Source organism: Cydia pomonella, chromosome 16, assembly GCF_033807575.1.
Source record: "Cydia pomonella isolate Wapato2018A chromosome 16, ilCydPomo1, whole genome shotgun sequence".
Classification (NCBI taxonomy): domain Eukaryota; kingdom Metazoa; phylum Arthropoda; class Insecta; order Lepidoptera; family Tortricidae; genus Cydia; species Cydia pomonella.
The window spans coordinates 13,344,868-13,371,564 of NC_084718.1; the positions used below are offsets into that span (position 1 = coordinate 13,344,868).

At 37.5% G+C, this 26,697-nt stretch overlaps 2 protein-coding genes across 2 annotated transcripts in view; both read right to left on the reverse strand.

Annotated features, from left to right (window-relative positions):
- The window catches only part of LOC133526347 (uncharacterized), a 391,651-nt gene that overhangs the window by 310,658 nt on the left and 54,296 nt on the right, over positions 1–26,697 (reverse strand). The window lies entirely within an intron of this gene.
- On the reverse strand, positions 11,549–13,186 carry LOC133526447 (uncharacterized). Its single transcript, XM_061863081.1, has 2 exons — positions 12,002–13,186; positions 11,549–11,612 (listed from the first exon to the last, which is right to left on the reverse strand). The coding sequence occupies exons 1-2, from the start codon at positions 12,971–12,973 to the stop codon at positions 11,607–11,609; spliced, it is 978 nt and encodes a 325-aa protein (XP_061719065.1). The 5' UTR covers positions 12,974–13,186; the 3' UTR covers positions 11,549–11,606.

The following is a 26,697-nucleotide window of genomic DNA, read 5'->3' on the forward strand; positions in this document are numbered from 1 at the left end:
GGCCGCAGCATTAAAGTCATGCACGATGTAATTTTTTTTTATTTTTTTTTGCACATTACAGTCAACAACCCTATTGGACTTACATCCTATTGTCTCTATTATGCTTTTGGTTTTATTCATTAACGTATTTTTTTTTGCAACAGTATATGACTTTTTTTATTAATGCCGCAACAGTGTTGCAGCCGCAGTTGCGATCCAAAGGTCAAGGTATTGGTTGCTAACTGACAATCAAGTCTCATTATACGGACGGATCTATGTTTAAATCAGTGGCCACTAATGTAAATGTTAGTGTAGCCACCAGATTGGACAAACAGTGTGTATGAGCTAGCCAAGACAGAGATACCGCAAACTAAACAGTAAATTCGTGGTTTACGGTAGACTACTAGCAGTTCTACAACTCGCAAATATAAAAATCAACTCAAGATTTTTGCGTTCAATATCTTTTTGAGTGTTATTTTGTGTTTGAGGTATGAAGTAAGCTGTCGCTATTTATTTAATATTTGATGGTATGACTGAACGAAATATCTCAATGTTGGATCAGTTAAGCAAAACAAATAGCCAATACACAGTTTTCACAAAAGTAGTTTTATGCAAACTCTGGAGAGTAAAATCCCTAATTTAAGGCCAAAAACTAGTAACCAAAAACTAGAGTTGCTAATCAAAAATTAATTAATTTTTCGATATTTAAAAATCTGCTGACAGCCTCAAAAATCATTGTAACATCCCGATAAGAACTTGAATTCACAAATCAATACAAATCCAAAACACCTATACAAGCAACCAACGTCGAAACCTAAACATTTAAAGTGGAATATGTCACAGACTGAAACCGTCCCGTTTTCTATGTACAAATTAGCATTTAAATCAGCAACCCAGTGTTTACATATTCACGTCGTTAAAACCGAGTTAAACTTCCCTGATTTATGTTTTAGTGCCTGCCTATGATTAAAGCACTGTCTTCGAGGTATCCGTTTTTGACTCGGGTAATTCTGATTTCGTATGTCTGGATGTTCTCCTCTACAGGTTGGAATTCTCAACCAATCCTCAACACAAAAATCACTATATGCCTTTAACATTTGAGGAGTTTCCTCGATTCCTCATAGATTCTACCATCTAATCACGAGCTTGACAAAAAATTGCCTTGAACTTAATTTGCCTAACAAACATAACGAAGACGATAAATCGCCAAGCGGGAACTATGCGTTGTTCCATTCTGATCAGCATCAGCAATTCCACTTCATCAAATATCACTTTTGCAAATGTAAATTTGTTAATGAAAATACAAAAATCACTATATATATGCCTTTCACATTTGAAAAGTTTCCTCGATTCCTCATCGATCCTATCATCAGAATTGAGTTTTGACAAAAACGGGACAATTCGGTTAAAATATGTTATTACTCGCAATGCATCTCACTCTCAATATACGCGAGGAAGAAACTACGTCAGAATGAGATCAATTTGTAAGTTCCATGCGTTCGGCCTCCGATGTAGCTTAATGTATGTATATAGATACTTATATACATACATACATTACGCATAGCCATACGGCTACGACGAGTAAATGTGTTCTCCATTTCAGCAGTGTACTTAAGGCCCCCCATAAACGAATCATTTATCGGCTCAATATCGGCAAACGGGAAATGGGATGATGGGGCCGAGCACAGAAAAAGTGCGACCCTGGCATAATGCCGACTGTACACACTTGTAGAGAGACCCCGAAATAGGCTGAGAACGAGTGTGTACATGTAGGTACTGAGGGCCTACCGAGAAAACTGAAATTCGCAAATTGCGGGTATCTTTCTCTTTTACTCCAATGAAAAATGCTCGCAATTTGCGAACCTCGATTTTCGCTGTTAGAGCCCTTTTCCCTCTTCGTCTCGCCCTTCTCGGATTGGGTTGGTTTTTTGCCGATACTCGTACTCATAAGATTACTAGACCAGACGTAACGCACACACTGAGGCACAGCTTTGAACGTACAACCAAACCTTTTATTAAGCAGGTCTCTGTCAGATTCTGTTAGAGGAGGAAGGCCCAAGAAACGCAAATATGACGTCATCAAGCAACGTATCACCATGCAAACCCATTGGTTTGCATTACGATACATTGCCAAGTGTGAAAAACAAATTAGAACCCAAACTCATCTCTCCAAAGCAGTAGTTCAGTTCAGGGTACATCCACCAGACTAACTGAATAATTTGGATATATGGGAACGTATATCTTATTCTCGATGTATGTATTACCTACCAACTCGAATAAGTCTAGTTTTCCTGTGTTTAACACATTCTGACGAGACTGAGGAGCAGCATTAGTCATACCTGTGAACAATAAATAAAGCGATTAATGAATTGCGACAAAGATAAATGTTGCTACCTCTACATGAAGCACAAACAATAGAAGATCAAACAAGATGGGGGAATTGGTATAACTAGAAACTGATGGTGCAACAGTTGAGGTATTTGTGTAGAAATAGCTCAGCTTAATCCTTGTGCAATTCAACTATTCGGTTGTGCTAACTCAACAATTGGATCCTGGAGTGCATACAACGGATATTGTTATTTCGAGGAATGTTTACATTGCTACCTATCTTACCTGGGCAACTAGGTGAGCCATTAGTTAACGTCATTGCAACAATTTAGTTCAGTTAATTAACGATCTCAACATGTTCACACCATGATATATAAAAATAGATAAGCCGATAACCGTGAATTTTAATTTAAGTGTTATTTATTTATTTTTCTTTATGTAATCTTTATTGCACAATACATGAATGTACAAATGGCGGACTTAATGCCTTAAGGCATTCTCTACTTTTTATTAGGTATCAGACACGTTTGTGTACTAAATTAGCTCAATAAGCAGCATCTTCCAGAAGATCATCACTAAAATGGCATGTTGTCACTCTAAGTATATGCTATATAATATTTGTTACCGTATTGTTACCTTTTTAGTGGAAACGCGTTTTCTCTAGTCAAAACTAGTTTTACGTATATATAAACTAATTTTGACTGGGTTTTTTTCAGTCAAAACTAGTTTTTGCAAAGTGCTTTAGTAAAAACTAGTCTTGACTAGCTGTTCAAAAATTTATTTCAGTAAAAACTAGTTTATACTAGATGATGCACGTAACACAATAAGGTTACATTTTCTTTTTATTATAATATATGTACTGAAAGTAGGTTCTGGACCTCGCCGACCGCTGCCGCTTAGTTTTCACTGAAAATCCCAGTTAAAACTAGTTTTCACCAAGAAACTAGTTTCGATTACTAAAACACGTTTTCACTGAGGCGATGCGGAAAACTAATTTTAACTAGGGAAAACGCCTTTTCAATAAAACCGGTTTTTACGGTACATACTCGTATACAATATTGTTAGGCGACGAGATCTAGCACAAGCACTAGTGTTATTTTAAACTTAATCAGTATATTCAATTCAATTCAATGCATTTATTTATACAGCCTGCACGTCCACATTTCCATTTAGGTGACTGTAGTCCAATAAATGCAACAGAAAAGCTCCATTGGGTTGAAGAAGAACGACAGGCCTCAAGTCCAGCGATACCTATTCCTACGCCAGTCCGTTGACCTAATATTAACGCTATTTCCGTATACATCGGTACAAATATAGTCTGGATTTCAATCTAGGTCATACCGGTATTTCAATATTGGTATATCCAACAGTGGCGGCGCGTCACAAATATTCGTAGGGAACCCGGAGCTAATTTTGGTTTCCTTTTCTCCATAAACCGATCGTGAAAGTACTCAACGGGCTGAAATTAGACAAGCCGGTGGGAATCGAGTTCTTTGAACGATCCGCCACTGATATCCAATGAATTCGGGTAATTCGCTCAACGAAGCCAGTAAGTGTTTATTCAAATTTCCTGTTTGTTTACGTGTAACGAGAAATAATATGTTTTTGGGAAAATATGTGGTACTGAAACTTAAATACCATATGTTTATTAATAATTTTTGTATTTCAGTATTGATCCATTTAGGAAAACTAATTTTAAATGATAAAATGCGTTTTTAATGGTAAGGGTTAAACAAGTAATGGAAACTTTTATTCAAGTCAAAAAAATACAAAATGAAAATCTTAAATTCTACTTACAAAAATCTTAACCTAAATTAAAAACTAACAAACAGATGCAAAGGAACCCAACAAGCTCATTGCGTTGTGTTTATTTAAAAAGTAGCACGTAACAAGGTGGTACAAACAAAAAGCGGACTTAATGCTTTAAAGCATTATTTACCAGTCAAACATATACTAATATCACTTCTGTAAAATTATTTAAAAATAATACTGTTAAAATATGATCCTATACCTACTGAAGCTACAAGTTATAATGTGGACGTGGACCTCAGCTAATCCTATTAAAACAGTAGCATCCGCTACGCCAGCAATTTTAAATTACAGACCTTCACAAAAGATTTTATTTCCCCGGGTAACCTAAATTAAAGTAAGCATTCTTTCATTAAATTTAGGTCTAAATAATTAAGGGACTCGTAAAACCAGAAAAGGCCTTGGGAAGAAACATAAACCGAGAATTTTGATACGACGTAAAAGCGTGTTTCGTAGTTTCGTTAACAAGATTAGTTTGTTCTAAGGCGTCTCGAATAATAAACTTTTAGCACATCCCAAGACTTAAACGGCTATTGTTTTATCGAAAACATTTCATAAACTTTTCTTGTCATATAAAATATAGGTAGTCAAAGTTTTAGAACTTGGTACAGTCAGCGTCAAATACTTCATAGCAGTCAATGTGGCCAAAAAGTTCGGTACACCATACTAAATATATGGTATGGGGCATTAAATGCATGAAATTTTCATGGGAATGTCGCTTACGTAACCCCTTTTCTAATACTTCTGAAAATTCGAAGATAGTGATATTGGATCTGGTTAAATTTCATGACTTGGGCGACTTAGCTAACAAATTGGCACTATATTCTCGAGCTTAACGGACTTGACTGACGTAGTTCGACAACCGTTGTGCCTATTTTGCGTGATTCGACTGACGTAATTGCCATGCAAGGCAAAGTAGGGATTTTAGGTAGGAAGCCTAAAAGAACTAATTCAAAAAACGGTTGTAAAAATTATGAAAAATAATTAATTATAAGCGATAATTCACGGGTTAAATCGAATTTTATTAAACAGTGAATATTAGTCGTGACAAAATTCTTTTAATTTTCGAGTTCTGGAATAAATTTACCTTTGCCGCAGTTTTTTCATTTAGTATTAAAACTTCTGCATCTACGGGCCAAAAATCCAATTGAAGTCTGCATCCGTAGGCGACGCAAACGTAGCAAACTGCCGGTTTCAAAAGCTTAAACGGGATCGTAAAATGAGCTTGAAACAAGAAAGTACTTTACTCGAAACGAAATAAGGCTGAAATTGTCTCTTAGCACTACGGAATAAATACGAAATTGTCACAGTTAAACTTGATATTCGGTCCAACAAACGTATTGACTCTGCGTCACGGCAGGTAAGGATATTTAAATTTATTTTGACTGGAAATTGGACAGGTGTCGCCTTTATATGACATTTTATGTTTGACTTTTCCATGAATCAGTGTCAGGTACATGGAATGTGACATTTTAAATATAATTTCAGCTTAAATTTTTTGTATGAAAAGTGATAAATATATTTTGTTTTCAGTTAATAATATGCGCTTGACAGGTTTTCAAAAATTAGATTAAATTTAGTTATTACGAATTACTTCATAAACGAAGAATAAGAAGAAAGCAAAATTCCTCATTTAAAAATTTAGAATAGCCAACCTAAGTTTTCTTTAAATTGCTACTAGGGCGTTTTATAAAAATGAAGAATTACCTTTTTATTTCACTGACTGATTTAACTCCACACTTTACCAAATCCCCAATTAAAGAATGAAATTCTTTTATGTATATCGGCGAGTGTAAATGAATGATTAATAGCCTGAAACATAATAAAATGGTTATGCAACTAACACCCCACGCAAAAAGAGGGGTGATATATTGTTTGACGCCAATGTCTGTCGGTTTGTAGCATCGTAGCTCTCCAGCGGATAGACTGATTTCGATGTAGTTTTTTTTACGACAAAGCTAGTTTCCTTGCGATGGTTCGTAGCTATGTTTGATAGACATCAGTTTGAAGAGTACCTTTTATTTTCATAATTAATGATGTAAGGCATTTTTGTTGTAAAATTGATTTTTTCGCATGAATCATATTATGAAAGGGGTTTTTAATTTATCAGTTATTTGTCATGTGTTAATATGTATTTTTAACTATAGTTAACATCCAAATCTAACTTGTTTATCTATATACCTAAGTACGAGTAGATATTAAATTGTATACTAGACCAATGTGTGTAGTGTGCATAACACTTAACTTCTAACTCTGGAAAGTCGGTCATGTTTACATTTTATCACATCACTATCACATATTTTGCTTTGAAATACAAGATATTATTGCAGCTGAACATATATTTCTATTTATATTTATTAACATCGCGCGTTGATATAATATATACCTTAACAAAGCTTTAAAAATGTTGAACTCAAAAACTACGGAACTGATTTCATGCGGTTTTCACTTACCAATTGAGTGATTCTTGAGGCAGGTTTAGGTGTATAATTTGTTAAAGTTTTGTGTTACTGCCCGTGCGAAGCCGAGGTGGATCGCAAGTTGTTAATAAATCGGGTAGTAAAAACGATAATAAACATAACCTAGTTTAAGGGCCTTGTTAGCTAATCTCTGGCTGACTACATTAAAGTGCGGCCTAAACATGATCATAAAATCTGCCTGAAAATAAAATGCTGCTTGCTACGTACAAGTACTTGCTGTGTATATTTCAAACAATCAAGAAAGTAGGTATTGCAATTTAAGCGAATAAAGGCGCTTTGGTGGAAAGTATTAGTATAGATTAGTCATAAAACCAAGGCTCAGAAACCGTTATTGTCAACCCGTTTAGAACAATAAAAACCGGTTTCTTCCTATGTCGGTGTCTATGTTTACGTGGCACACCATCAGCCCAATCGGCCGCTGCTCATCGAATAAACCAGTTTTTGTAGGTTGCAATAAAGATCTTAAAACGTTCGCGTTTTATAAAAGTTAGAAAAAAAATCGAATCAAACCGATATTTACCGGTATTTTAAAAACCGGTTCCAAACCTTGTATAAAACTTTATATTTAAGCGGCACAGTACATGCTATCAATATAGTACAAATAACTAGTTATGATACTTTGTCTATCTTGGATAGTATAAATATACGTTATTATGTGAATGAAACTTTTTTTCGACACAGATCGTATTTACTTTGAAATGAAATATCCAGTTTTGCAATACAATTCCATCTTAGTACTAATGTAATGTAATCAGGTACCTATGTAGACCTAATACTTAGCCACGTTGGTGTCTGCATCTTTTATCTAATTTAACAGAATATTCATTGGAATGTCGAAAAAGCATTAAAAAGGAATTAAAATGTAGAAAATTAAGTTGAATCAAGATTGTTTAGCTCAAGTATACTTTCAGCGATGTCGGATGTTAGTAATTTTAAAATAGGCATCATGGATGACATTCATCGGTGCAAATAATATTTCTTCTATACTAAGGTGAGATAGAGTAAGACGAACACTGGGTCAAGAATAACACTTTATGTAATCGTAATAGTGTATGTCTTGCCTCGAGCAAAATAAACTATGTTATTCTTACCCCATCTCACCTTATAGCTTTGGTCGTGTCGTAGGAAAAGTTTTTACAACAACTGATTGAAGACGTGGCAATAGTCACTGAAAATGCAAATATATTCAATACAATTTCAGCACGAATGAGCAATCATACACGGAATGGAATTAACCATTGAAGGTGAACTGAATCAGATGTGGGAAGCGCACTCAAACGCAAAACACATTTAACGCTATCTGATTGGTTTCCGCACGATGAAATTGTAAATTAACTTGGGAAATGTGGCAAGGTAAATTTATAACATGTTAAACTAAACACTTTCATTGGAAATGAAAAAGCTATCCAATTGAATGAGGGCGAACACGTTTAATTTCGCCGCTAGGGGCGCTAGTCTAGACGAAGGTCGTTCAAAATGTCAAATAGTATTTTTGGGGGTTACAAGCTTTTTATGGCGAATTTTCACTCCTTATTCATATTTGCGGTAAAAAAAAAACTATTCTTGATTATTCATAGTAAATATTCGATATAGTTCAATAAATGTTAGTGGTTTTTATATTCAAATATATATGCAAAATTAAACAGGTTTAAAAAACGGCAAACTTAGACGGTAAAATACTTTTGTGTATATTAGTACGTATTATATATTTTTTTAAGCATAGCAGAATTTTGAGAGCAATACTTAAGACTTGTCAGCGACTAACTAGAACTACATTCTTCGCGTTTTGATTGACATGAAGCCCGATTCTGATTAAGCCATTTGTTATGGTTTTGATCGACGACCTGAATCACTCACGCTGATTTGAGGCATGCGAAAAGAAGGGAAAGTCGGGCGTAAGATGCGCGTCCATCACCAAACGATCGTATCAAAAACAAAACTAATTGTTAATTTAGAATCAATCTCATAATTGCTATTTTTTTATTAAAAATTATCATTATTTATCCTTACTGTTGTTGATACTGTAAAGTCCCCAGTAAATCCCTTGGGATAATTATATTAACGGGAGCACAGAGAAACACAACCAATTGGAATCTTCATGTATTGCAAGAATGACTTAAGACTACCCCGCGCTGTCAAGCGTTTATTCAAGTATTATTATGTACCTACATTACATCCCTCCACACTTAATTACAATTACAACCCAATTGAAGTACTTATCTAATTAACCTAAGGAAACCTAGTACTTATACTTAGGAGGATTGTTTACACGACATTGTCTCACATGACGTTCAGGGCGAGTCTGGGGCGGTACAGGTGCGTTCGGTACATTAGCAGGGCTCTGCTGTGGATCCTCGCGGTCGGCATCATGCCACGTCTCTTCTTCTCCCTCCGCTTCGAGCTCGCCACTACCTACGCCCTCACTCAACTCTTCGGGCCTCACTACTGGTTCCTGAGTAGTTTGAACCAAATCTTCATTTGGCCCTACCAGCGAACTTAACCTACTTGTCCTCCGTCTCAACTGATCGATATGTCTGTGCACTTCCTTGCCATCCTTATCAATGACCTTGTAATTTGTTCTCCCTAATTCTTTTAAAACGGTACCTGGAACCCACTTTTCACCTTGTAAGTATTGCCTGTACCACACTGTGTCTCCCGCCTCTACCTTCCGTTGCGTCCCTCCCGCCGCCTCCGTTTGTTTTTTCTGTGCGGCTAAGACCTTAGCTCCCCTATCTGGCTTTAAGGCGTCTAACCTAGTGCGGAGTCTACGATTCATTAACAGCATAGAAGGCGTTTCTCCCGTCGAGGAATGTTCTGTGTTACGGTAATGCAATAAATAAGTATTTAGAGATTCTAAAACAGGTTTTTGTTCCGATATAGCTTTCTTTATCACTCGTTTCACAGTTTTAACCGCGTTCTCACAGGCCCCATTAGACGCGGGGTGGTAGGGCGCTGTGAATATGTGCTCAATAAAGTTACGACTGGTATGTTCTTTAAATTCCTTACTAGTAAACGGTGGGCCATTGTCCGTGACCAACTGTTTAGGCAACCCATACCTACTCCACAACTCCGTGAGTATATTTATCGTAAAGCTAGCGGCCGTACTGGGCACTTGATATACCTCAATCCATTTCGACATAGCGTCTAGCACAACGAGATATATTTTACCGTAAATAGGTCCCAGGTAATCTAAATGCAGCCTCGCCCAGGGCCGCGCGGGCCAGGGCCAGGCGCTCGGTGCGTGGCGCGGCGGCTGGTCCGCGTGCGCCGCGCACACCGCGCACGCTCGGCACGCCGCCTCCACGGCCTCGTCTACCCCGGGCCACCAAACGTAACTACGGGCCATCGCTTTAGATTTCACAATACCCATATGAGGTTCGTGAATTACTTCTAATACCCTAGCCCTGCAGCTCTCCGGTATCACTACCCTATGACCCCACATCAGACAGCCGAGCTCTTCGTAGAGCTCCTGTTTCCTATTAAAATATGGCCTTAAGTTAACTATGTCGCATTCTGGCGGCCAACCGTCCCTAACATACGATAAAACCCTACTAAGCATAGCGTCCTTAGCCGTTCTTAATTTTACTACATTATAATCTAACAGTAAAGCCTCTTGAGCGAAATGTAAATATGTCTGCTCCGGAATAGTAGCCTCCTCCGACCGCCCCGCCTCCGGCAACCGCGACAAGCCGTCCGCGCAATTATCCGTAGTTTTGACGTATTCTATCTCGTAATCGTACGCGGACAAAATGACGGCCCATCTCTGTATCCTACTAGCGGTCATTTGAGGAATGTTTTTATGTTCGCCAAATATCGAAACCAAAGGTTTGTGATCGGTGCGTAATAAAAATTTGCGACCGTATAAATATTGGTGAAATTTCTTTAGTGCGAATATTATTGCTAAGCCTTCGCGATGAATCTGCGAATAATTTTTTTCCGCATCGCTCAATGACCTCGAGGCAAACGCGACTGCCCGCTCGCGCCCCCTCTCGTCCCTTTGTGAAAGTACTGCCCCGACGCCCCTCGGGCTCCCGTCACAAGTGAGCACTAGCGGGAGGTCCGGATTGTAATGAGCCAGTACCTCCGCGCTCGTCAGCAATTTCTTTATTTCCTGGAAAGACCCCTCACATTCAACATCCCAGTTCCAGATTACATTTTTCCGCAATAAGTTATACAATGGAGCTAATATGAAACTAATATTTTTAATGAACTTCGCAAAGAAATTGACCATCCCTAAGAAAGAACGTAATTCGGTCACGTTTTGTGGAGCAGCCATTTTCAGAATAGAATTTATTTTTGACTTATCCGCCCTTATCCCGTCTTTGGATACCACGTACCCCAGATAAGTAACCTCTTGAGTTAAAAACACGCATTTACTTTTCTTCAACTTTAACCCGTTGTCTAACAACCGTTGTAGAACCAATTCCAGAGAGTGAATATGCTCCGCCTCTGACGTACCCCCAATTATCACATCGTCCAAAAATACTTGAACGTTCGGAATGCCTCTTAATAAACCCGTCATTATTCTTTGGAAAATACCTACACTCGATGCCAGTCCATAAACTAAACGATTATACCTGAAAAGGCCTCGATGAGTATTTATTACGGTGTACATCTTAGACTCGTCTAGTTCTACCTGGTTGTATGCCTGCGATAAGTCAATTTTGCTAAAATATTTATTACCGTTCAAACCTACTAACACATCGTCAATTTTAAGCAAAGGATAACGATCGATCAGTAAGACGGGGTTCAAAGTAGATTTATAGTCCGCACATAATCTAAGAGTGCCATCCGGCTTAGGAATAGGTACCAGTGGCGAAGCCCAGTCGGAGTGGTCCACGGGCTCGATGACGCCCGCGCGCAGCATGGCGTCCAGCTCGGAGTCCACCCGCGCACACAGCGCGTACGGCAGCGGCCGCGCGCGGTGGAACACCGGCGCCGCCCCCCTCGCGCACCGCCAGCGTCGCCTTGCCGCCCGTGTACCGACCCAGACCGCCACTGAACAGCTCCTTATATCTGTCAAGCAAATTAACAATCTTGTCACTCACATGTTTCAATTCCTCTTTCCCAGATACAAAGTTACAGCTAAATTTGGGAATAGGTATATCTGGAACCTTAATACCTAATTCGGCCAACCATTGCCTCCCTATTAATGTAGTCGTACCGGAATCTATTATAAACAATTGCAAAACTTTCGTTATATTGCCGTATTTTACTTTAGGTCTAATCATGCCGAATGGTTTAAATTTGTAATTATTAATAAATGTGAAAACAGTATTTCCGGATTCTAACTCACAATGGCTAAAAAGCTCGTCATACATTTTTTTACTTATACAAGCAATAGCTGTGCCTGTATCAATCTCCATGGTAACAAGTTTATTGTCTATATACACAGAAACACTTACTGGTTTATAGTCGTTCAAGCACAGATGGTTTAATTCTTGCTCGATGTCATACTCATTCCCGCTGATCTCCGCGTCCTCCATCTGCTGCACACCTCCGAAATACAGGTTACTTCTCTCCGCCTTCCCCCACTCTGGGCAAACCCGGCGTAAATGACCCGTGCGCTGGCACTTGCTGCATATAAAGTTCTTATAGCGACAGCTCCCGTAGGTATGGTTTTGTGCGCCACAGGCCCCACAAGACGAATAGCGTTGTTGTGCCCCGACTATAGGGCCCCCGCTGGACCGGTTGGCCCTCCCGAAGCCCGCCCGCTGCTGGCTGGCCCATGCCGGGCCCGGTCCGCCACCTTGCCGCTTGCGTAGGCCGCTCCCGCCAGCCGGCGCTAGCGCATGCACCGCGGCCGCCTCTCCGCCGCCGCCGCTCCCATTAGCCTCCGACTCCCGTGACCCCTTCGCTTCCACCGCGGCCGCGTCCCGTTCCGCCGCTTCGAGGGCGGTCGCGACCTTTACCGCTCGCGCATAGGTCACGTCGTCACTCTCAGCAAAGAGCCGCTGGCGAATAATGTCACTCCTGATTCCACATACGAACTGATCTCGCATGTTGTCATCCAGTTTATCTCCAAACTTGCAATATCTTGACAACCTTTTTAATTCAGCCACATAACCGGCTATCGTTTCATCCGCGCTCTGTCTCCTTTGTCTAAACCGGAACCGCTCCGCCAACGCCGAAGGCGCCGGTTGTAAGTGATGACTCATGCACTTTACCGCCTCGTCAAATGTTAATGTCGCAGGTTCCTTCGGGCTAGCCAAATTCACTAATAGTTCGTATGCTTCGTCCCCCATAGACGCGATAAGCACTGGTAATTTCATATCGTCCGCCACTTTATTAACCTTCAAGTACATATTGAGCCGATCCACGTACGACGACCACACCCCGCACTTAACGTCGAACACACTCAACTTCCCGATCGACATATCGAACTTCGGTGTTACTTTTATTGTCCGTCGAGAGATCGCTTATTTAATTGACTCGTCGCCACTGTAAAGTCCCCAGTAAATCCCTTGGGATAATTATATTAACGGGAGCACAGAGAAACACAACCAATTGGAATCTTCATGTATTGCAAGAATGACTTAAGACTACCCCGCGCTGTCAAGCGTTTATTCAAGTATTATTATGTACCTACATTACAGATACGGTAGATACTTAAGAGTCCGCAGCAAGCTCGGCCGAAATTCATTCCTTAAAATCCACATCCCATAAAAACGTTCTCATTTAAAACTACGTGTTGGATTGTACGAGTAATAAAACTTTGCACATACAATGAGATGAGGTATATTTGTCACCATAAAATTGTAATCACTCGTCAGTTTATAATCTCGCTAGTTACATAATAAACTGACGGTAGTTAGATTACAAACTAACCTAACCTACGTTAGATTATAAAGTAACGGGTGCACAATCTTACGGTGTCATATCTATAGATTAGTTTATATAGCTCCAGCTTTTAAAAGAAACGAAATAGAGCACAAACCAATTCTGTATGAATTCGCTGTATTTTTTTTACTATAGTAGGTTTCTGAATCTGAATAAACTAATTATAGGCATAGATATACCTTATCCTCTTGTAAGTACAGAGTTTCAAAGCAAACTAGCTAGCCGTTTTAAAATGAGAGCGTAACTACGTTTGTATGATGAACCGAGGTTACTGCGGACTCTTAAAGGTACGTTAAATAATAATGTTATTTTTAACACATCTATAAATAGGCCCGTTAACAATTTGACACAATTTTGATTCCTTAAGAGTCAATTTGAAAGGGTCCTGAAACAATACATCCCCGTATTCCCCGTTTCTATGGGGCTACGGGCACAATTCTCGGTCCAAGCTTTTAAATACATCAATGGACTTATCGCTCCCTTTCAACCTCTCTTCCGCTACTTAGATCTGAAACAAATTTAACCACATAATTATGCGCTTATTAACCTTTTTATCCCATTAGGGACAATGGATCAAGTTTTTAAAAAGGTGGATGACGTCATGTAACGATGACGATTATTCACGCCCCGCCCGCTGGGGTGATCGCCGACACGGAAATTATGACGTCATTAATTCCACCAGCCTTGCTGTAAGGATTTTTTCTGAAAAACAATGTGTATTTTTATTTTGCCCGTGCACTTGTGCAGTGACCTGTGCTGCTCGTAAAATCTGTCCAAAGGAGGAAGGAATTTATTTTCGAAATTTTTCAATTTTTAGGTTTCGGTGTTTTCGTCTACTTTGTTACTTCCATATATGCTGTACCTAGATAAAATCTTTTGTTTATTTCCATATTTATAGGCCATCATTGTTTATATTTTAAATATTATAATCATCAACATCATCATTATTAATCCGCCACTCTAAGTATTTTTAACATGGCTATCTGATCTAAAAGAAATCGTTGCTGGTTGCCTATTAAAACGAATCTTGACCTAAATGACCATTCAGTAATATATGTTTGAATTCTCATCTTCAATTAGTACAGTAATTTTAAAATTGGTTTTAGTCTAGAATCTTCCATGAAGAGTTAACGCTCTATTGAACAGTCTAATGTAGATGCATTATGCTTCAACCACTAGATGAGGTAATTACTTAATCGACCTGCTTTTGACTGCTCTTCTGCTAGTTCTGCTCGGGCATTAGACTGATAACATATCTCCTCAAAACGTAATACGTTTTGGTTACAATCCCCATAATATGCAGTTCGCTGCAAATTGGCCAAGCTTAACGAGCCCCAAGCTAACGGTTTTCATCATCACAGATTTTAAAAGTTGGCAAGCTACTTAGTTGCCTCGGCATGCCTTTGAATACGTAGGGGTTAAACGCTTTAATAAAACAAGGAGACTAAGGTAATCCCTTTTCTGAGACTTTAATTTTATAAGCTATCATATAAAGCCGTCGATCTGAATTCTGACAGATACCTTTTTGAATATTTATACCCATCCATCTCTATAGCAGCCTGCGTTTGACGACTTATTGGTTTACTGATGAGTTACGGTCTCGATCCATCATTACTTTTATTATCAGCTTCTTTCTAGCGAAGATACATTGCACTCCAAAATTACGGTACCTATGGTAATTCTAAATTCGTCAGCAAAGAAGCGATAAAGGCGCGATAATTGATACTTTACAGTCTTCACAGTGAAGTTCTCTTTAAAAATACTTTCAGTACTAAAGTAAGTTTTTAAAATGGGTATTTAATTAACATGGGTTATTGGAATAGAATTGTGTTTTATGGGTTCTACATATGTAAGAAAAAGTTTCCACCAAAATTTATTAGGCTTTATTAGGCTGCCTTAGCTGTATTAAGCCGTAAATTAGTAGCTACTTTGATGTTTTACATTACGATTAACGCAACTTTGTCTCATATATCAGGAGTGAAAGCAAGGACGCTTGTTTTTCGACGATTGTACCATCAGCCGTAAAAGCATGGCGACTTTATCAATGAATTCAATCATAATTTCTCCATGCAATCTCGCAGCTCACCGTACGCAATGGTGTTGTCACTTACAGTTTCAGCGAACTTAATTACGATTACTGACGTTTAGTGCATACTTATGGTAGCCTGGTGGTTTATGCTTAATGCGTTAGTTGCAGACTGGATTGACTAAAAGGGCGATTTCTGACTATTTCATGAATTATTTTGCCCGATTGAACGATGAACGTACTAATGTGGTCCGCTAAATGCCTGTTAAATGCCTAACGACCTGCGAGCCGGTTGCCATGGCAACGTGACGGGCACTAATTGCCAATCGATCTCGTGGTGATAGATGCGCCGGTAGGCGTCTTTTGTTCGGCTTTACCTTGTTTGGTGAAAGCTCACCTGATTACTTTGTAATCGAATCTCTAAAAGCCGTAACACACGATTCTTGCATCAAAATGCTGTGATGAGATTCAGCAGATGGGATTCAGTTTATTATAAGTGCTTCGCTTGACACTTTTCAATCGAATACGTAATAGAAATGGGTGTTATAATGTATAATTACAGTATCTTACGAAAACTAAAATCAGGGCTAAAAATAAATCAAACTACGAACTAAACAAAACTAAACTAAAAGTACCTAAAAAGAAGTCTAGCTACAAATAAAAAATGCCCCCTGGTCTGTGCCGTCTGGTAGGGTGCCCAGAAGGCTGGCAGCGTTGCCGCGCTGAACGGCAACGAAAATGCGCTGGGCGAGGAATGCCCCAGCGTTCCGGTCACCTGTCGCGTATATTAGGCGCTTGGCCAATTCTTTAAATATTCCGCGTGCGCCTAAACCCTACGGCCCTTGGGCGTCCACTCCAAACGGCTCAAACATGGAATGGTTGTTAGAATAACAATGTCAAACATCAGAACGTTTACCTTAAATTCACCGCGTTCTTATCTCGTAAACTCATGATAATGAGGATGTAATTTTTTACGGAATTACGAGTTCTACGTTGGTAATTGTAATAGTAAAAATTAGATAAATTTAATCCCAGCCATTGCGACGATTGCTGTTTAGTATGCAACAAAATGCTCAATGAATAATTCTACTGTATCTTAAACTAGTGAACTAAATTGTAAAATTTATATCTTTATTCTATTTTCATAGTTTCTCAATAGCGAACATAAACTAAAAGTGATGATTATGAATAATATCCAGTATTAACACTATCAGTAATCTGACCCTCGTTTCACCTCACTTGTCCATCTGTCAGAAACTTCCAGTTCTGGCATGCCATTACACTGGACAGGTTAGAAATGACTTCATTGTTGTGGATAACTAAGTTGGACAGCTATGACACTTTATAAACTACTTAACTCATTCCGATTATAAATATACGTGACACTCGTGACAGCATGTTGGTCTCTAAGGATATAAAGTTTTCAATAAGGCAATTTATCTTAGAGAAAATCTTAGAATTCTTTCAAAAGTGTCAAAAGAACTTAACGGGGTTCTCAAGCAATATCTGAAAAATTTGGACTTGGTTTACAAAGAATTAGCAATGTCAATTCAGAAACCTGCAATAACAAAAAGATAAGATAGATAATATGCAACTATTTTACTTTTGGCTGACTTTTATTTGTTGGAACTCTCACGCATAAAACACAAGCTATAGGTATGTAAGTTTAGTAAGAAAGGTCAAATCAAGTCGAGCAAAATATTACAGTGGACACAGAGCTAATACAGTTCCACAGTAATAATCTAGATACATTAGGTAATACATGCTAGCAATTCCTTAATTAACTACTTTTCGCCTTACTGCCTTATTTTTCCCGTCCCAAATAACAGGAAACGTTTCCCACAAATAAAGAAATCAAATTAGCCTTTTTACGAAAGGGTAGAACTTACTCGGTATAAACGATGTCGTCACGGCGTATAATTTATCATGTCTCCCGCCAAGAACAAACTATCGGGTAAGCCTTTTCTAGGGCTGTCATTTGTCTGGGAAATTGCGAGACCCCCATTTTTTATAAAAATTGTTGTGTCATATTTTGCTGCATTTGCATATGCTTTGTATGAATAGCTGGAATGTTAGTCGTGTAAAAAACAGAAATGAATTTGTAAAGTATTATTTCGTAGCTAAGAACACCACAAGATACACTTAGGTACGCAATCGACGAAATAATATCTTTCTGACTAACTTATCCTTTTAACGAATAGGACATAAAATCCAAACTTTTAATCACTTAAGTAAATTTCCTTAGAGGAAGTCGACATCAAAAAATTTGGGAATCACCGCTGGGCCCGCACACAACCGCTGAGCCGCTCTTGGTAAACTAAAATTTAATTCTAAGACAAGCAAGAAGCTCTGGCTGATATTATTAACTTTCAGTACATACGTGATTATGCGCACTAAAACCTTTTACATGAACTCATCAGACCGTTCACTAATAGTTTTAAAAAAAACATGAAAACGTCGTGTGCTGGGTGTCGTGTGTGTACAACGTTTGTTTTGTTCAACGCAGTAAATAAAGATAAAAGGGGCAACCCTACTGCATTTAGTCGGCTTAGGGGCGTATTTTTATTGCTTGCATTTGTCATTCGTTAAGAACAACACCGTAAAGTTGTTTATGGAGTAATTTACGAATAAAAAAACAATAACACTGCTATACATTACGCCTACCCGTGTATGGATGCGAAAACCGCCTAATTCAGGAATACAAATAGATATAAATATTATTCCGATGATTCGCAGGTCAGTGACTAATCGCTCAACATGCCAACCTGTAAAATGTACGAGTATAAGGTTGGTCGTCGACTAAGCACAGTTACTACAGATGTGGAGGTTCAACTTATATTGGTTTTTCTTATGGTTTTAGCAGCGGAAATTCTTGGCCTAATCTTGTTATCGTTGATCCTTCTTTTGTTGCATCTTTGTTTGAGGAGATTGATAGATGGGAAGATTAGGCTGTTGGGAAGCGTGTGGTTTTTGGTCATCACATGTTAATCTTAATCGTGTAGGTTCATTGTAAGGATGAATATGAAAATAATGACCTGTATGCAATATTCAAAAAATATAAATATCACAAAAACCTTGTCAACCAAATATCTTTACATTATAGGTCATTCAAATACTTATTCACCACGCCAATTTGTAAAAGCTCTCTTTGTAAGTGGCAAAGTAATTTGATGCAAGTGTTCAATTGTTTTCTCATGTTGACTGATGGAATTGACATTTACGTGATAATACTGATAATTATAAGTGATTACGTTAATTTGGATTTTATTTGTAATGTTTTACAGTTAGCATTTTCCATACGTTGGTGTGGTGAAAACAATTTGCGTTTTTGAGTTTTGAAACGATCTCAATACACTTCATAATGCTTGCTCGCTTCCTACGTAACATTCCTCAATATCCTCCTTTTACCACGAGTCCTTAATCGTCCACATAGTTAACACAAACGTTATTCAAATACTCGTACAGTGACATAAATGAATTGCCATGTAACACATCAATTCACGCGTACAATGCGCGTCACGGACCACAATACACGGTAAATTGTGAACACCTCGTGACGTGTAAATTGGACGTTGCTGTAATTATTCATATGGAGGTCAATTCCAAAATGAAATTTGGACATTCATCATGATAATTGGACGTGCACCATGAAAATTGGACGTGCACATAAACTTTGTTCAAAGGTTAGAATTCAAAAACTAATAAAACTTAAAAGTTAATATGCTTTTGATAGTTCAAACTTCTTTATAATAATACGAGTATTATACATGAAAAGTAACTTTGTCTGTCTGTCTGTTACCTCCTTCCCGCTTAAACCGTTGAACCGATTTAAATGACATTTGGTAACTGACTGCCTGTTGTCACCTCTGTCTTCATGTATTACGTAAGTCTCTCTGTAAATGTTATTTTGAGGTTGTGCAATAAAGAGGATTTGTAATTTATTGTATTATATAGAGGAGAGTTTCTATCAATAATCATCATCATGCCTCACAGACGAAGTCACGGACAAAAGCTAGTTACAAATAAAGGCAAAAATAAATGAAGTGTAACGAAAAAATAAGTTACTTTTAAGTGAAATAAAAGGTGAAAGGCATTCGTACAAAAATATCGTACCTTGAATTAGTATCCTATTGAACTTTGACTAAAAATTCTAATATTTTTAGTAGCAATTTGTTAAGTATAGGTAAATTAATATTACTAGTTTTGCCCTAGCCCCGATAGCGATATCAAAATCAAATGTGCAAATGCACTAAGTATTATTTACGCATAAATGTTTTAATTTTGACGTACCAAAGTTATAATGAAATTTTACACCAGTACCAAATCTGTTTAGTCTTAGGCGCTAAATGCAAGTTTGCTGAAGCGACTTTCCGTCTTAATAATACATTTTGTTAATGAATATGCATGGGATTGGAGGAGCGGGCTCTTCGACACTAACTACCCACTTAGTAAAATTATCATAAATTAAACTCGTTGAGTTAACACGTTATAAGTAGTAAAGCTTGAGTATACACGTAAAAAATATAAACATTTGTAAAGTTATTTGTTTTGCAAGGGGACAAATTTATTGTTTTACCGCTCGTGTCAATATTGATACCCAAGAATTCAAAATCAATTGTTGTTGTGCATGGACTTGGAACAATCTTTGCCTACAATGGAAATCACCTTAAAATGAAAACGAATTACAATTATATTGAACGTCACCAAATAGTAGGTTTTGGACCCGGATATGTCTTTAAAGAGAGGTATGGGCACTGTGAATGTCATCCCGCTTTGTGAGGTAGGGCACGGCACAGCAGATATCATTCCACCTGACAGAAAACCGCAGCCAAATAACATTAGACCCTACTCATAGTGTTGGGTTCCTGCCGGTGAGTAAGGTTGCCAGATCTCAACGAGGGTGTGGAGTGTTAGGGTTGGCAACGCGCATGTAATTCCTCTGGAGTTGCAGACGTCCATAGACTACGGAGACTACTTACCATCAGGCGGACCGTATGCTTATTTGCCATCAACGTAGTATTTAAAAAAAGGATACTTATTCTTGTTACTATTTTGAACTGGCGTACATCTCACGCGCGACTTTCACCAATCAGCATCAGCGATATTCAAAGTCGTATCAAAACCTAAACAAGTTGTCAAATCTGAATCGTGCTCTGGATGTCCTCAAAATTGTTTTAGCCGCCACGCTGACACTACGTTACTTGCTACGAAGCTATTTAAGCTCTACGGTTTACGACTACGGTGTAGCGTTACTGCTACGAGCGTTCTACATTTTATCCAAGCGACAGTGCGCACAGCGAATGCAGCTACGAGCATGAATGGCAATGAATGTCGCTAATCCTCGGCCATTAGTTTCCGCATATCCCCCTACACATCGTAAAAAGCATAAAGTTCTGTTTCTACGGCCTAATATAGCATGAAGGAAGACTCACGCTAGAACGGGCCGGGCCCGTGCCGAGGCGTCCGACTCGTCATTTTCTATGACGGCTGTTCGGTGATCACGTGGTGCTTCCCATAGAAAACGAAGCGCCGGAAGCTCCGGCCAGGCCCCGGTTCGGTCTACCGTGAATCTTTATGTCTTAAACTTACAACCAATTACCTACTCGTACTTAACTTCTTCCCGAGGCGTTTTCACCATTCCGATTTGGCGAGCGTTTTTGTGGTTTATAAAACGAATTAATCTTTCTCAACTCTAGAAAAGTGTAATCCCTATGAAGGTATTTTTTGCTATAAATTAAATAACTTAGAGAAATGATCACTGGAATTATCTTTAAATTGAGTTTTTTTATATAGTAATTATACTTACGTTCTATATGACGGTATGTATTTTAGTTATTTGATATTCCTGTAGGTAGCTATCACTCTTCAATTATTTTTTTTAATAAATTCCTCCATATATATTTATTTATTTATTTTATTATTTTATTTCACAAATACAAGTAAAAAGTACAATAGGCGGACTTAGTGCTTTATTTCGCTTAAGGCGGGGAGGGGTCCCACTAGACAGTATCTAGCAGGTGCTTGTAGATAATTCATTTGAAATTCAGTTTGTTTGGGGCTTGTCTAATCGTTAGTTAGATTTATATTATATGTATGTATTTATTATGTATGTAAGTGTATTTATTATCTTTATTGTCGCCATATACCCATAGTAGCTTTGGTTATTGGGCTTAGGTCGATCTGTGTACGATTATCCCCAAATATTTATTTATATTTATTTTACACGTTTATTACTAAGTACTAATAATAACAATGTAATACTCGAATATTTATGGGCGCGAGCCATTTATGCTTTATTTCTTCCAATTTTATGGCAATATGTTTCGCTCCGCCTGCCTCTACAGAAACGTACATATTACACAGTGGGCACCAATAAACATTATATTTGACACAAATTGCTTACAATATTGCTAGTAGTTTATGTTGTATGTACAAATATGTATCCGAAATTGCCATATATCTTTTCGAACAAAACAAATTATTTCTGTATGTAGTATATAGCTTCTTGAAAACTGCACCTCAGGTCGCTACACTTTGAATAGAATATCTCTTCTTGCCTGCAGCTAGGTGTCTGATATTATTTTTTACTTCAACCCATAGTTAGCACCGATACAAATGTTATGAAACAACCTGCCACTTCTTTTTCCAAAACTTAAGAAACTGATATCTTAACTTTTCACCTTAACTAATAGCCTAATATTTAACATACCGTGTTGTGAGCCTTCAAATAAATTGTAGTAATGCGTATGTTTCTTCAGTGTTCTTAATTTTTGGGAAGACAAGAATTTTTAAATCTTAATCAGCGTTTGTTCATTTACAATTAGTTAGGTTATATGTGTCCACTCTGTATATCTATGTATGTACGACGTACGTCTACATGTACAGTATGTACACCCTTCACCGCCCGCTTTTATGAAATAATCAAATTGCGCCACGCCGCTATCGCAGACGACGAATTAGTCACACGAATAATGTTTTGGAAACTCGGCCCATGTTTCCAATTAGGAGCGTAATTTCGTTTGAATCAACAGTTTCTCGTTCTTGACATGTGTGTGTTGTATGAAAATAAATAATAAGTTCGAAGACGGCGGAATTATTTGAGTATTCTTGAGATTGGAATAATGAGTGTTTTGTTTCAAACGAAAAAGAGTTTTATTTAAAAGGTAAATCTTGGAAAAAAACACTAATGGAGCATTTGAATTAAACTTAAATTAAAGTTTTTTTTTATGTTATTTATACATATTCAGGATCACGAGTTCTTTCGAATCAAACAGGAGAAAAAGTGTCAAGTATTTTTTATATGTAGCATTGTTGTATAATGGTAACGGAATGGAAGAAACGTGAAATGTATCGGAATTTTGAGACACATTTTTTCTGCTTTATTAGGATTGAAAGAACTTTTGATTTCGGGTACTGATAACAAGCAAAATTAAAATAAGAATGTTAAATAAAATGGCCCTGAAAGATAAGGTCTAAACGAAGGCTCGGAAACGGTTTTAAAAATAGCGGTAAACACTGGTTTATTTCGGTTTTACTCCAAGCTTTGATATATGTAAAGGCAAACGTTTTAAGAACTTTATTGTAACCTAAATAAACCGGTTTATTCGACGAGGGATGAAACGGCCGGCCGGCCTGGTGGTGTGCCGAGTAAACAAGGACACCGGCATAGGAAAGAAAATGGTTTTTATTATTCTAAACCGGTTAATCTGACACGAACTTTATATTATCTTATCTTCTTAAAACCCGGTTTTTAATTAATGGCTTTAGAAACGAAACCAAAATTCCGCCATGTACATGATAACGGTTTGGAAATTTAACCGGTTTCCGAGCTTTGATCTAAACCAAAAGTCGTACATCTGAAAATTCTGAAACCCGCCCCGGCTCGTTTCTATGATGAACAAAATTAATTCTTGGTTGGAAGAGCAGAGACTTTGAAACACTAGCAAGCAGTCTTGTGTTTACACCTGACCGGAAATTAACATAATCGTATCACTTTAACTCGTGTAGGATACCCATAACACGACGAGAAACTGAAACATGGAACGGAAATTAGTTTTAGCTCAAATCCTTGACACTTTTATACGTGTTCAAGTTACATTAGATTTGTGGTCAATACAATACTCGTATAGCTTACATATAAAACTCTTCACTATCGTTGTTAGACCTTACCTTAATATAATACGGGTTATAATTGTTGAGCAATGTGTTTTCTTTGGTACTGCCTGCGCATTTTCCGTACGATTTCTGGACTGGCCTGTAATTTACGAGGGGACCTTTATCCTGTATAGCGATTAATGAGAGGACATTTATAATATTGTAACCACAAGTAAAGTATCAAGAAGACTTTATATATTAGTATCTTTCAACTATTATAGCTTAAGACGTAGAGGTTCCATTTTCTGTGACATTCTCCGTAAATATTCCTCGATAAATGTTTTTTGGTAAAGAAACAAAATCTTCGCTACCCCAAAGTTGCCTAAATAAATACAGATCGCTCTTTAGCTATAATACCGCGTGTTGTTTACCTATACTATATGTTCTGTATCTGTACTAATGTGGTCCGTGTTTTATTCCACCGTCTGTGACAAAATGTCATTATTTTCTCTGTAACTCATATACTGGCACAGAACATAAATCGCCTGAAGCTTACACTAAGCCGAGCAAACCTTGTAAGGCTGGCAAACAATGTTTTTCAGTAGCTACTGAAAACCAGAGCTCTTTGTGTACGTTGGAGTTAGAAAACAAAAGATCCGACAAAATATTTTAGGTAAAAAGACAAAAAGGAAATAATATGAGAATTAGGGGCTATTGTACAGAAGTTAACAAGCTATTTTTAATTCCTTATAACAAACAAACTTTGCAGGCCTGTTATTCCTTCCTCTACTCATGATCATGACCAACTGCCTGACGCCCGGAATTAGTAATACCATCAGGCGGGCCGTATGATTGTTTGTTTGCCACCGACGTAGTATAAAAAAAAGTTATAACTATAGTATACTCGTGGCAAACCAGCTAGGTTACGATGATGATCAGATCAGTTGCGCTGGTGGTAACGAAGAAACGAAGAATCGGTTTAGAATAAGTATATCCGTCCGAATTATTGCATCGGCCATAAACACATTTATTAATATTAAAGAATAAGGGTCTTTTCGGAGAAGTAATTTATTTATTTATTTAAACTTTATTGCACAACACAAACAAAGAAAAATGTACGAATGGGGACTTAATCACTATTCTTCTTTAGTCTCTTGCAGCACCCTGAGACTTTGCGATTAACGAGACAATCAAAAACATGTCAATCATATATAATTGCATTATTAAGTATGCACGCGTACATAAATAAAAAACAATCAGAAATTCGGCTTCTCTAATCTACTGTTCCTTATCAGAATATCTGAAAACCACACACTCGTACCTACTACGTAAACCACAAATCTAACACGCTCAACTCTCCCACGCTGATCATCATAACTTTGCTATTTACACAACAGTACAACTAAAATAGCAACCCTATTTCAAACAGCGTAAAGTCCTGTTTTCAAAGTAACCTAATAATGTGATACCAAGTTTATAATCAGTCTTTATTAACACGCAAATAGATGGCGTAAATGTTTTCCCGTTTTAGTAATTAATTAACCATTTGGCAGTCAACAATACATTAAAGAGCCCATGAGAGGGATAAATGCGCGCAATGTTGTAAGAGGGGTAAGTTTTCACACCCGCAACTGTATAATTATTAGTAGAATAATTATTTGGTTAATCGTGGTAACCGCAATATTACAGTTGTAAGGTACTTGCGCCTAAGAAGACCCATTGTTTAGGTATTTATATTTTAATCTTTATTAAAGTTTATTTTTGACTTGTTCGTTTTAGTCCTATGTTCATGATTTTTTCTATCGAGCGAAAGTCAATAAATCAGCAATATAACATTTACAACTTTCACGATTTGAACACATTTCAAACCATATTTAAAACCAATCGCGAATTTATTTCTGCGTCAAAACGTCAGAAATAAAGGTAACAAAAGCGTTAGCGTAGCGGTACAATTTTTCCAAAACTTTGCTCTCTGAAACTACGGACCATAAGACTATGTTATGCGTCAGGGAGGGACAGCATGATTGGTAATCTCACTGACAATTTGACATCCTGTAAGCTACCTGTACAATATATTCCAAAATCCAACTGATTTGTCAATGGCTGTTACGGCTGTCATGATTGGCGGCGTAGAATTTGGCATCTATCCTATTGTTGTTATTTCTACTATAAATAAAGAGTAAAAACTCACTACACAACTAGAGTTAATCAATCATAATTCATCATTTCTGAGCTTGGGGCTTTTGTCGGTAAATAAGTGCTGGTTCAATCCTCAGACAAGTTTATCTACGAAAGTTTTTCCTTGATTGGATGATAGACAAGGGACGAACAAGACAAGAGGTATTGATTGTTTATTTTCTCGGTCTTTTCTTACTGCGTGTTGTGAACTTGATGGACTAATCCAATTAAAAATGGATTAATAAGTGTCATTTTTAAAATGGCTAATATTTACTAAACCAGAAAGACTTTATATTTAGCTTTACTTTACTTCAGCAACACTTATGCTACTGGAATGCCTATCATGGCATCTTGTTTAGATACTGTTGCTACCTATTATAGCATTAATAGTACTTTCTATTAAAGTGCTTCCAGTATTGTATTGTATATCTTTATTTGCTAGATTTGTTTAGTAGATATTAACAATTAAATTGTGTTTCGTTTTAATTTTGTAGAATATATACGAATGCTAGTCTATAAGGATTTAATAATATAGGCCTTTTTGCCTGATTTAGCTTTAAACCTCTTGAAATCACCTTTACTCATTTTTATCTTACTAAAAAAAAGGTGAGCTTTCTTGGGGCAAAAACGATATAAGACATAACGTATTGGAACCCATAAATATGCATGTAAACAAGGTCCGAAATTTGTTTAGATTACTCATAAATACAAACATAATTTCATTCGAGAGAATCACCCAAAAAGATTACCTCACGTGTCGGAAAAATTTAAAAACCGCTATGAATATAATTTTGGCGCGGTTCAATAACTCGATCGTATCTTGGAAAGTCGCCTTCGTAAACTCGAATAGAGGAGCACTTGAACGGTCTCAAGCTACGGGGAAACTGCAGAGCTCTCTAGAAAGATCTAGAGATTTCGTTCAGGCTTTTACTAAAACGAGTATAATACTGAATTGGTATTTAT

Coding starts and splice junctions, on each gene's coding strand:
- LOC133526447 (XM_061863081.1), bottom strand. CDS start 12,973: ATGTCGATCGGGAAGTTGAGTGTGTTCGACGTTAAGTGCGGGGTGTGG.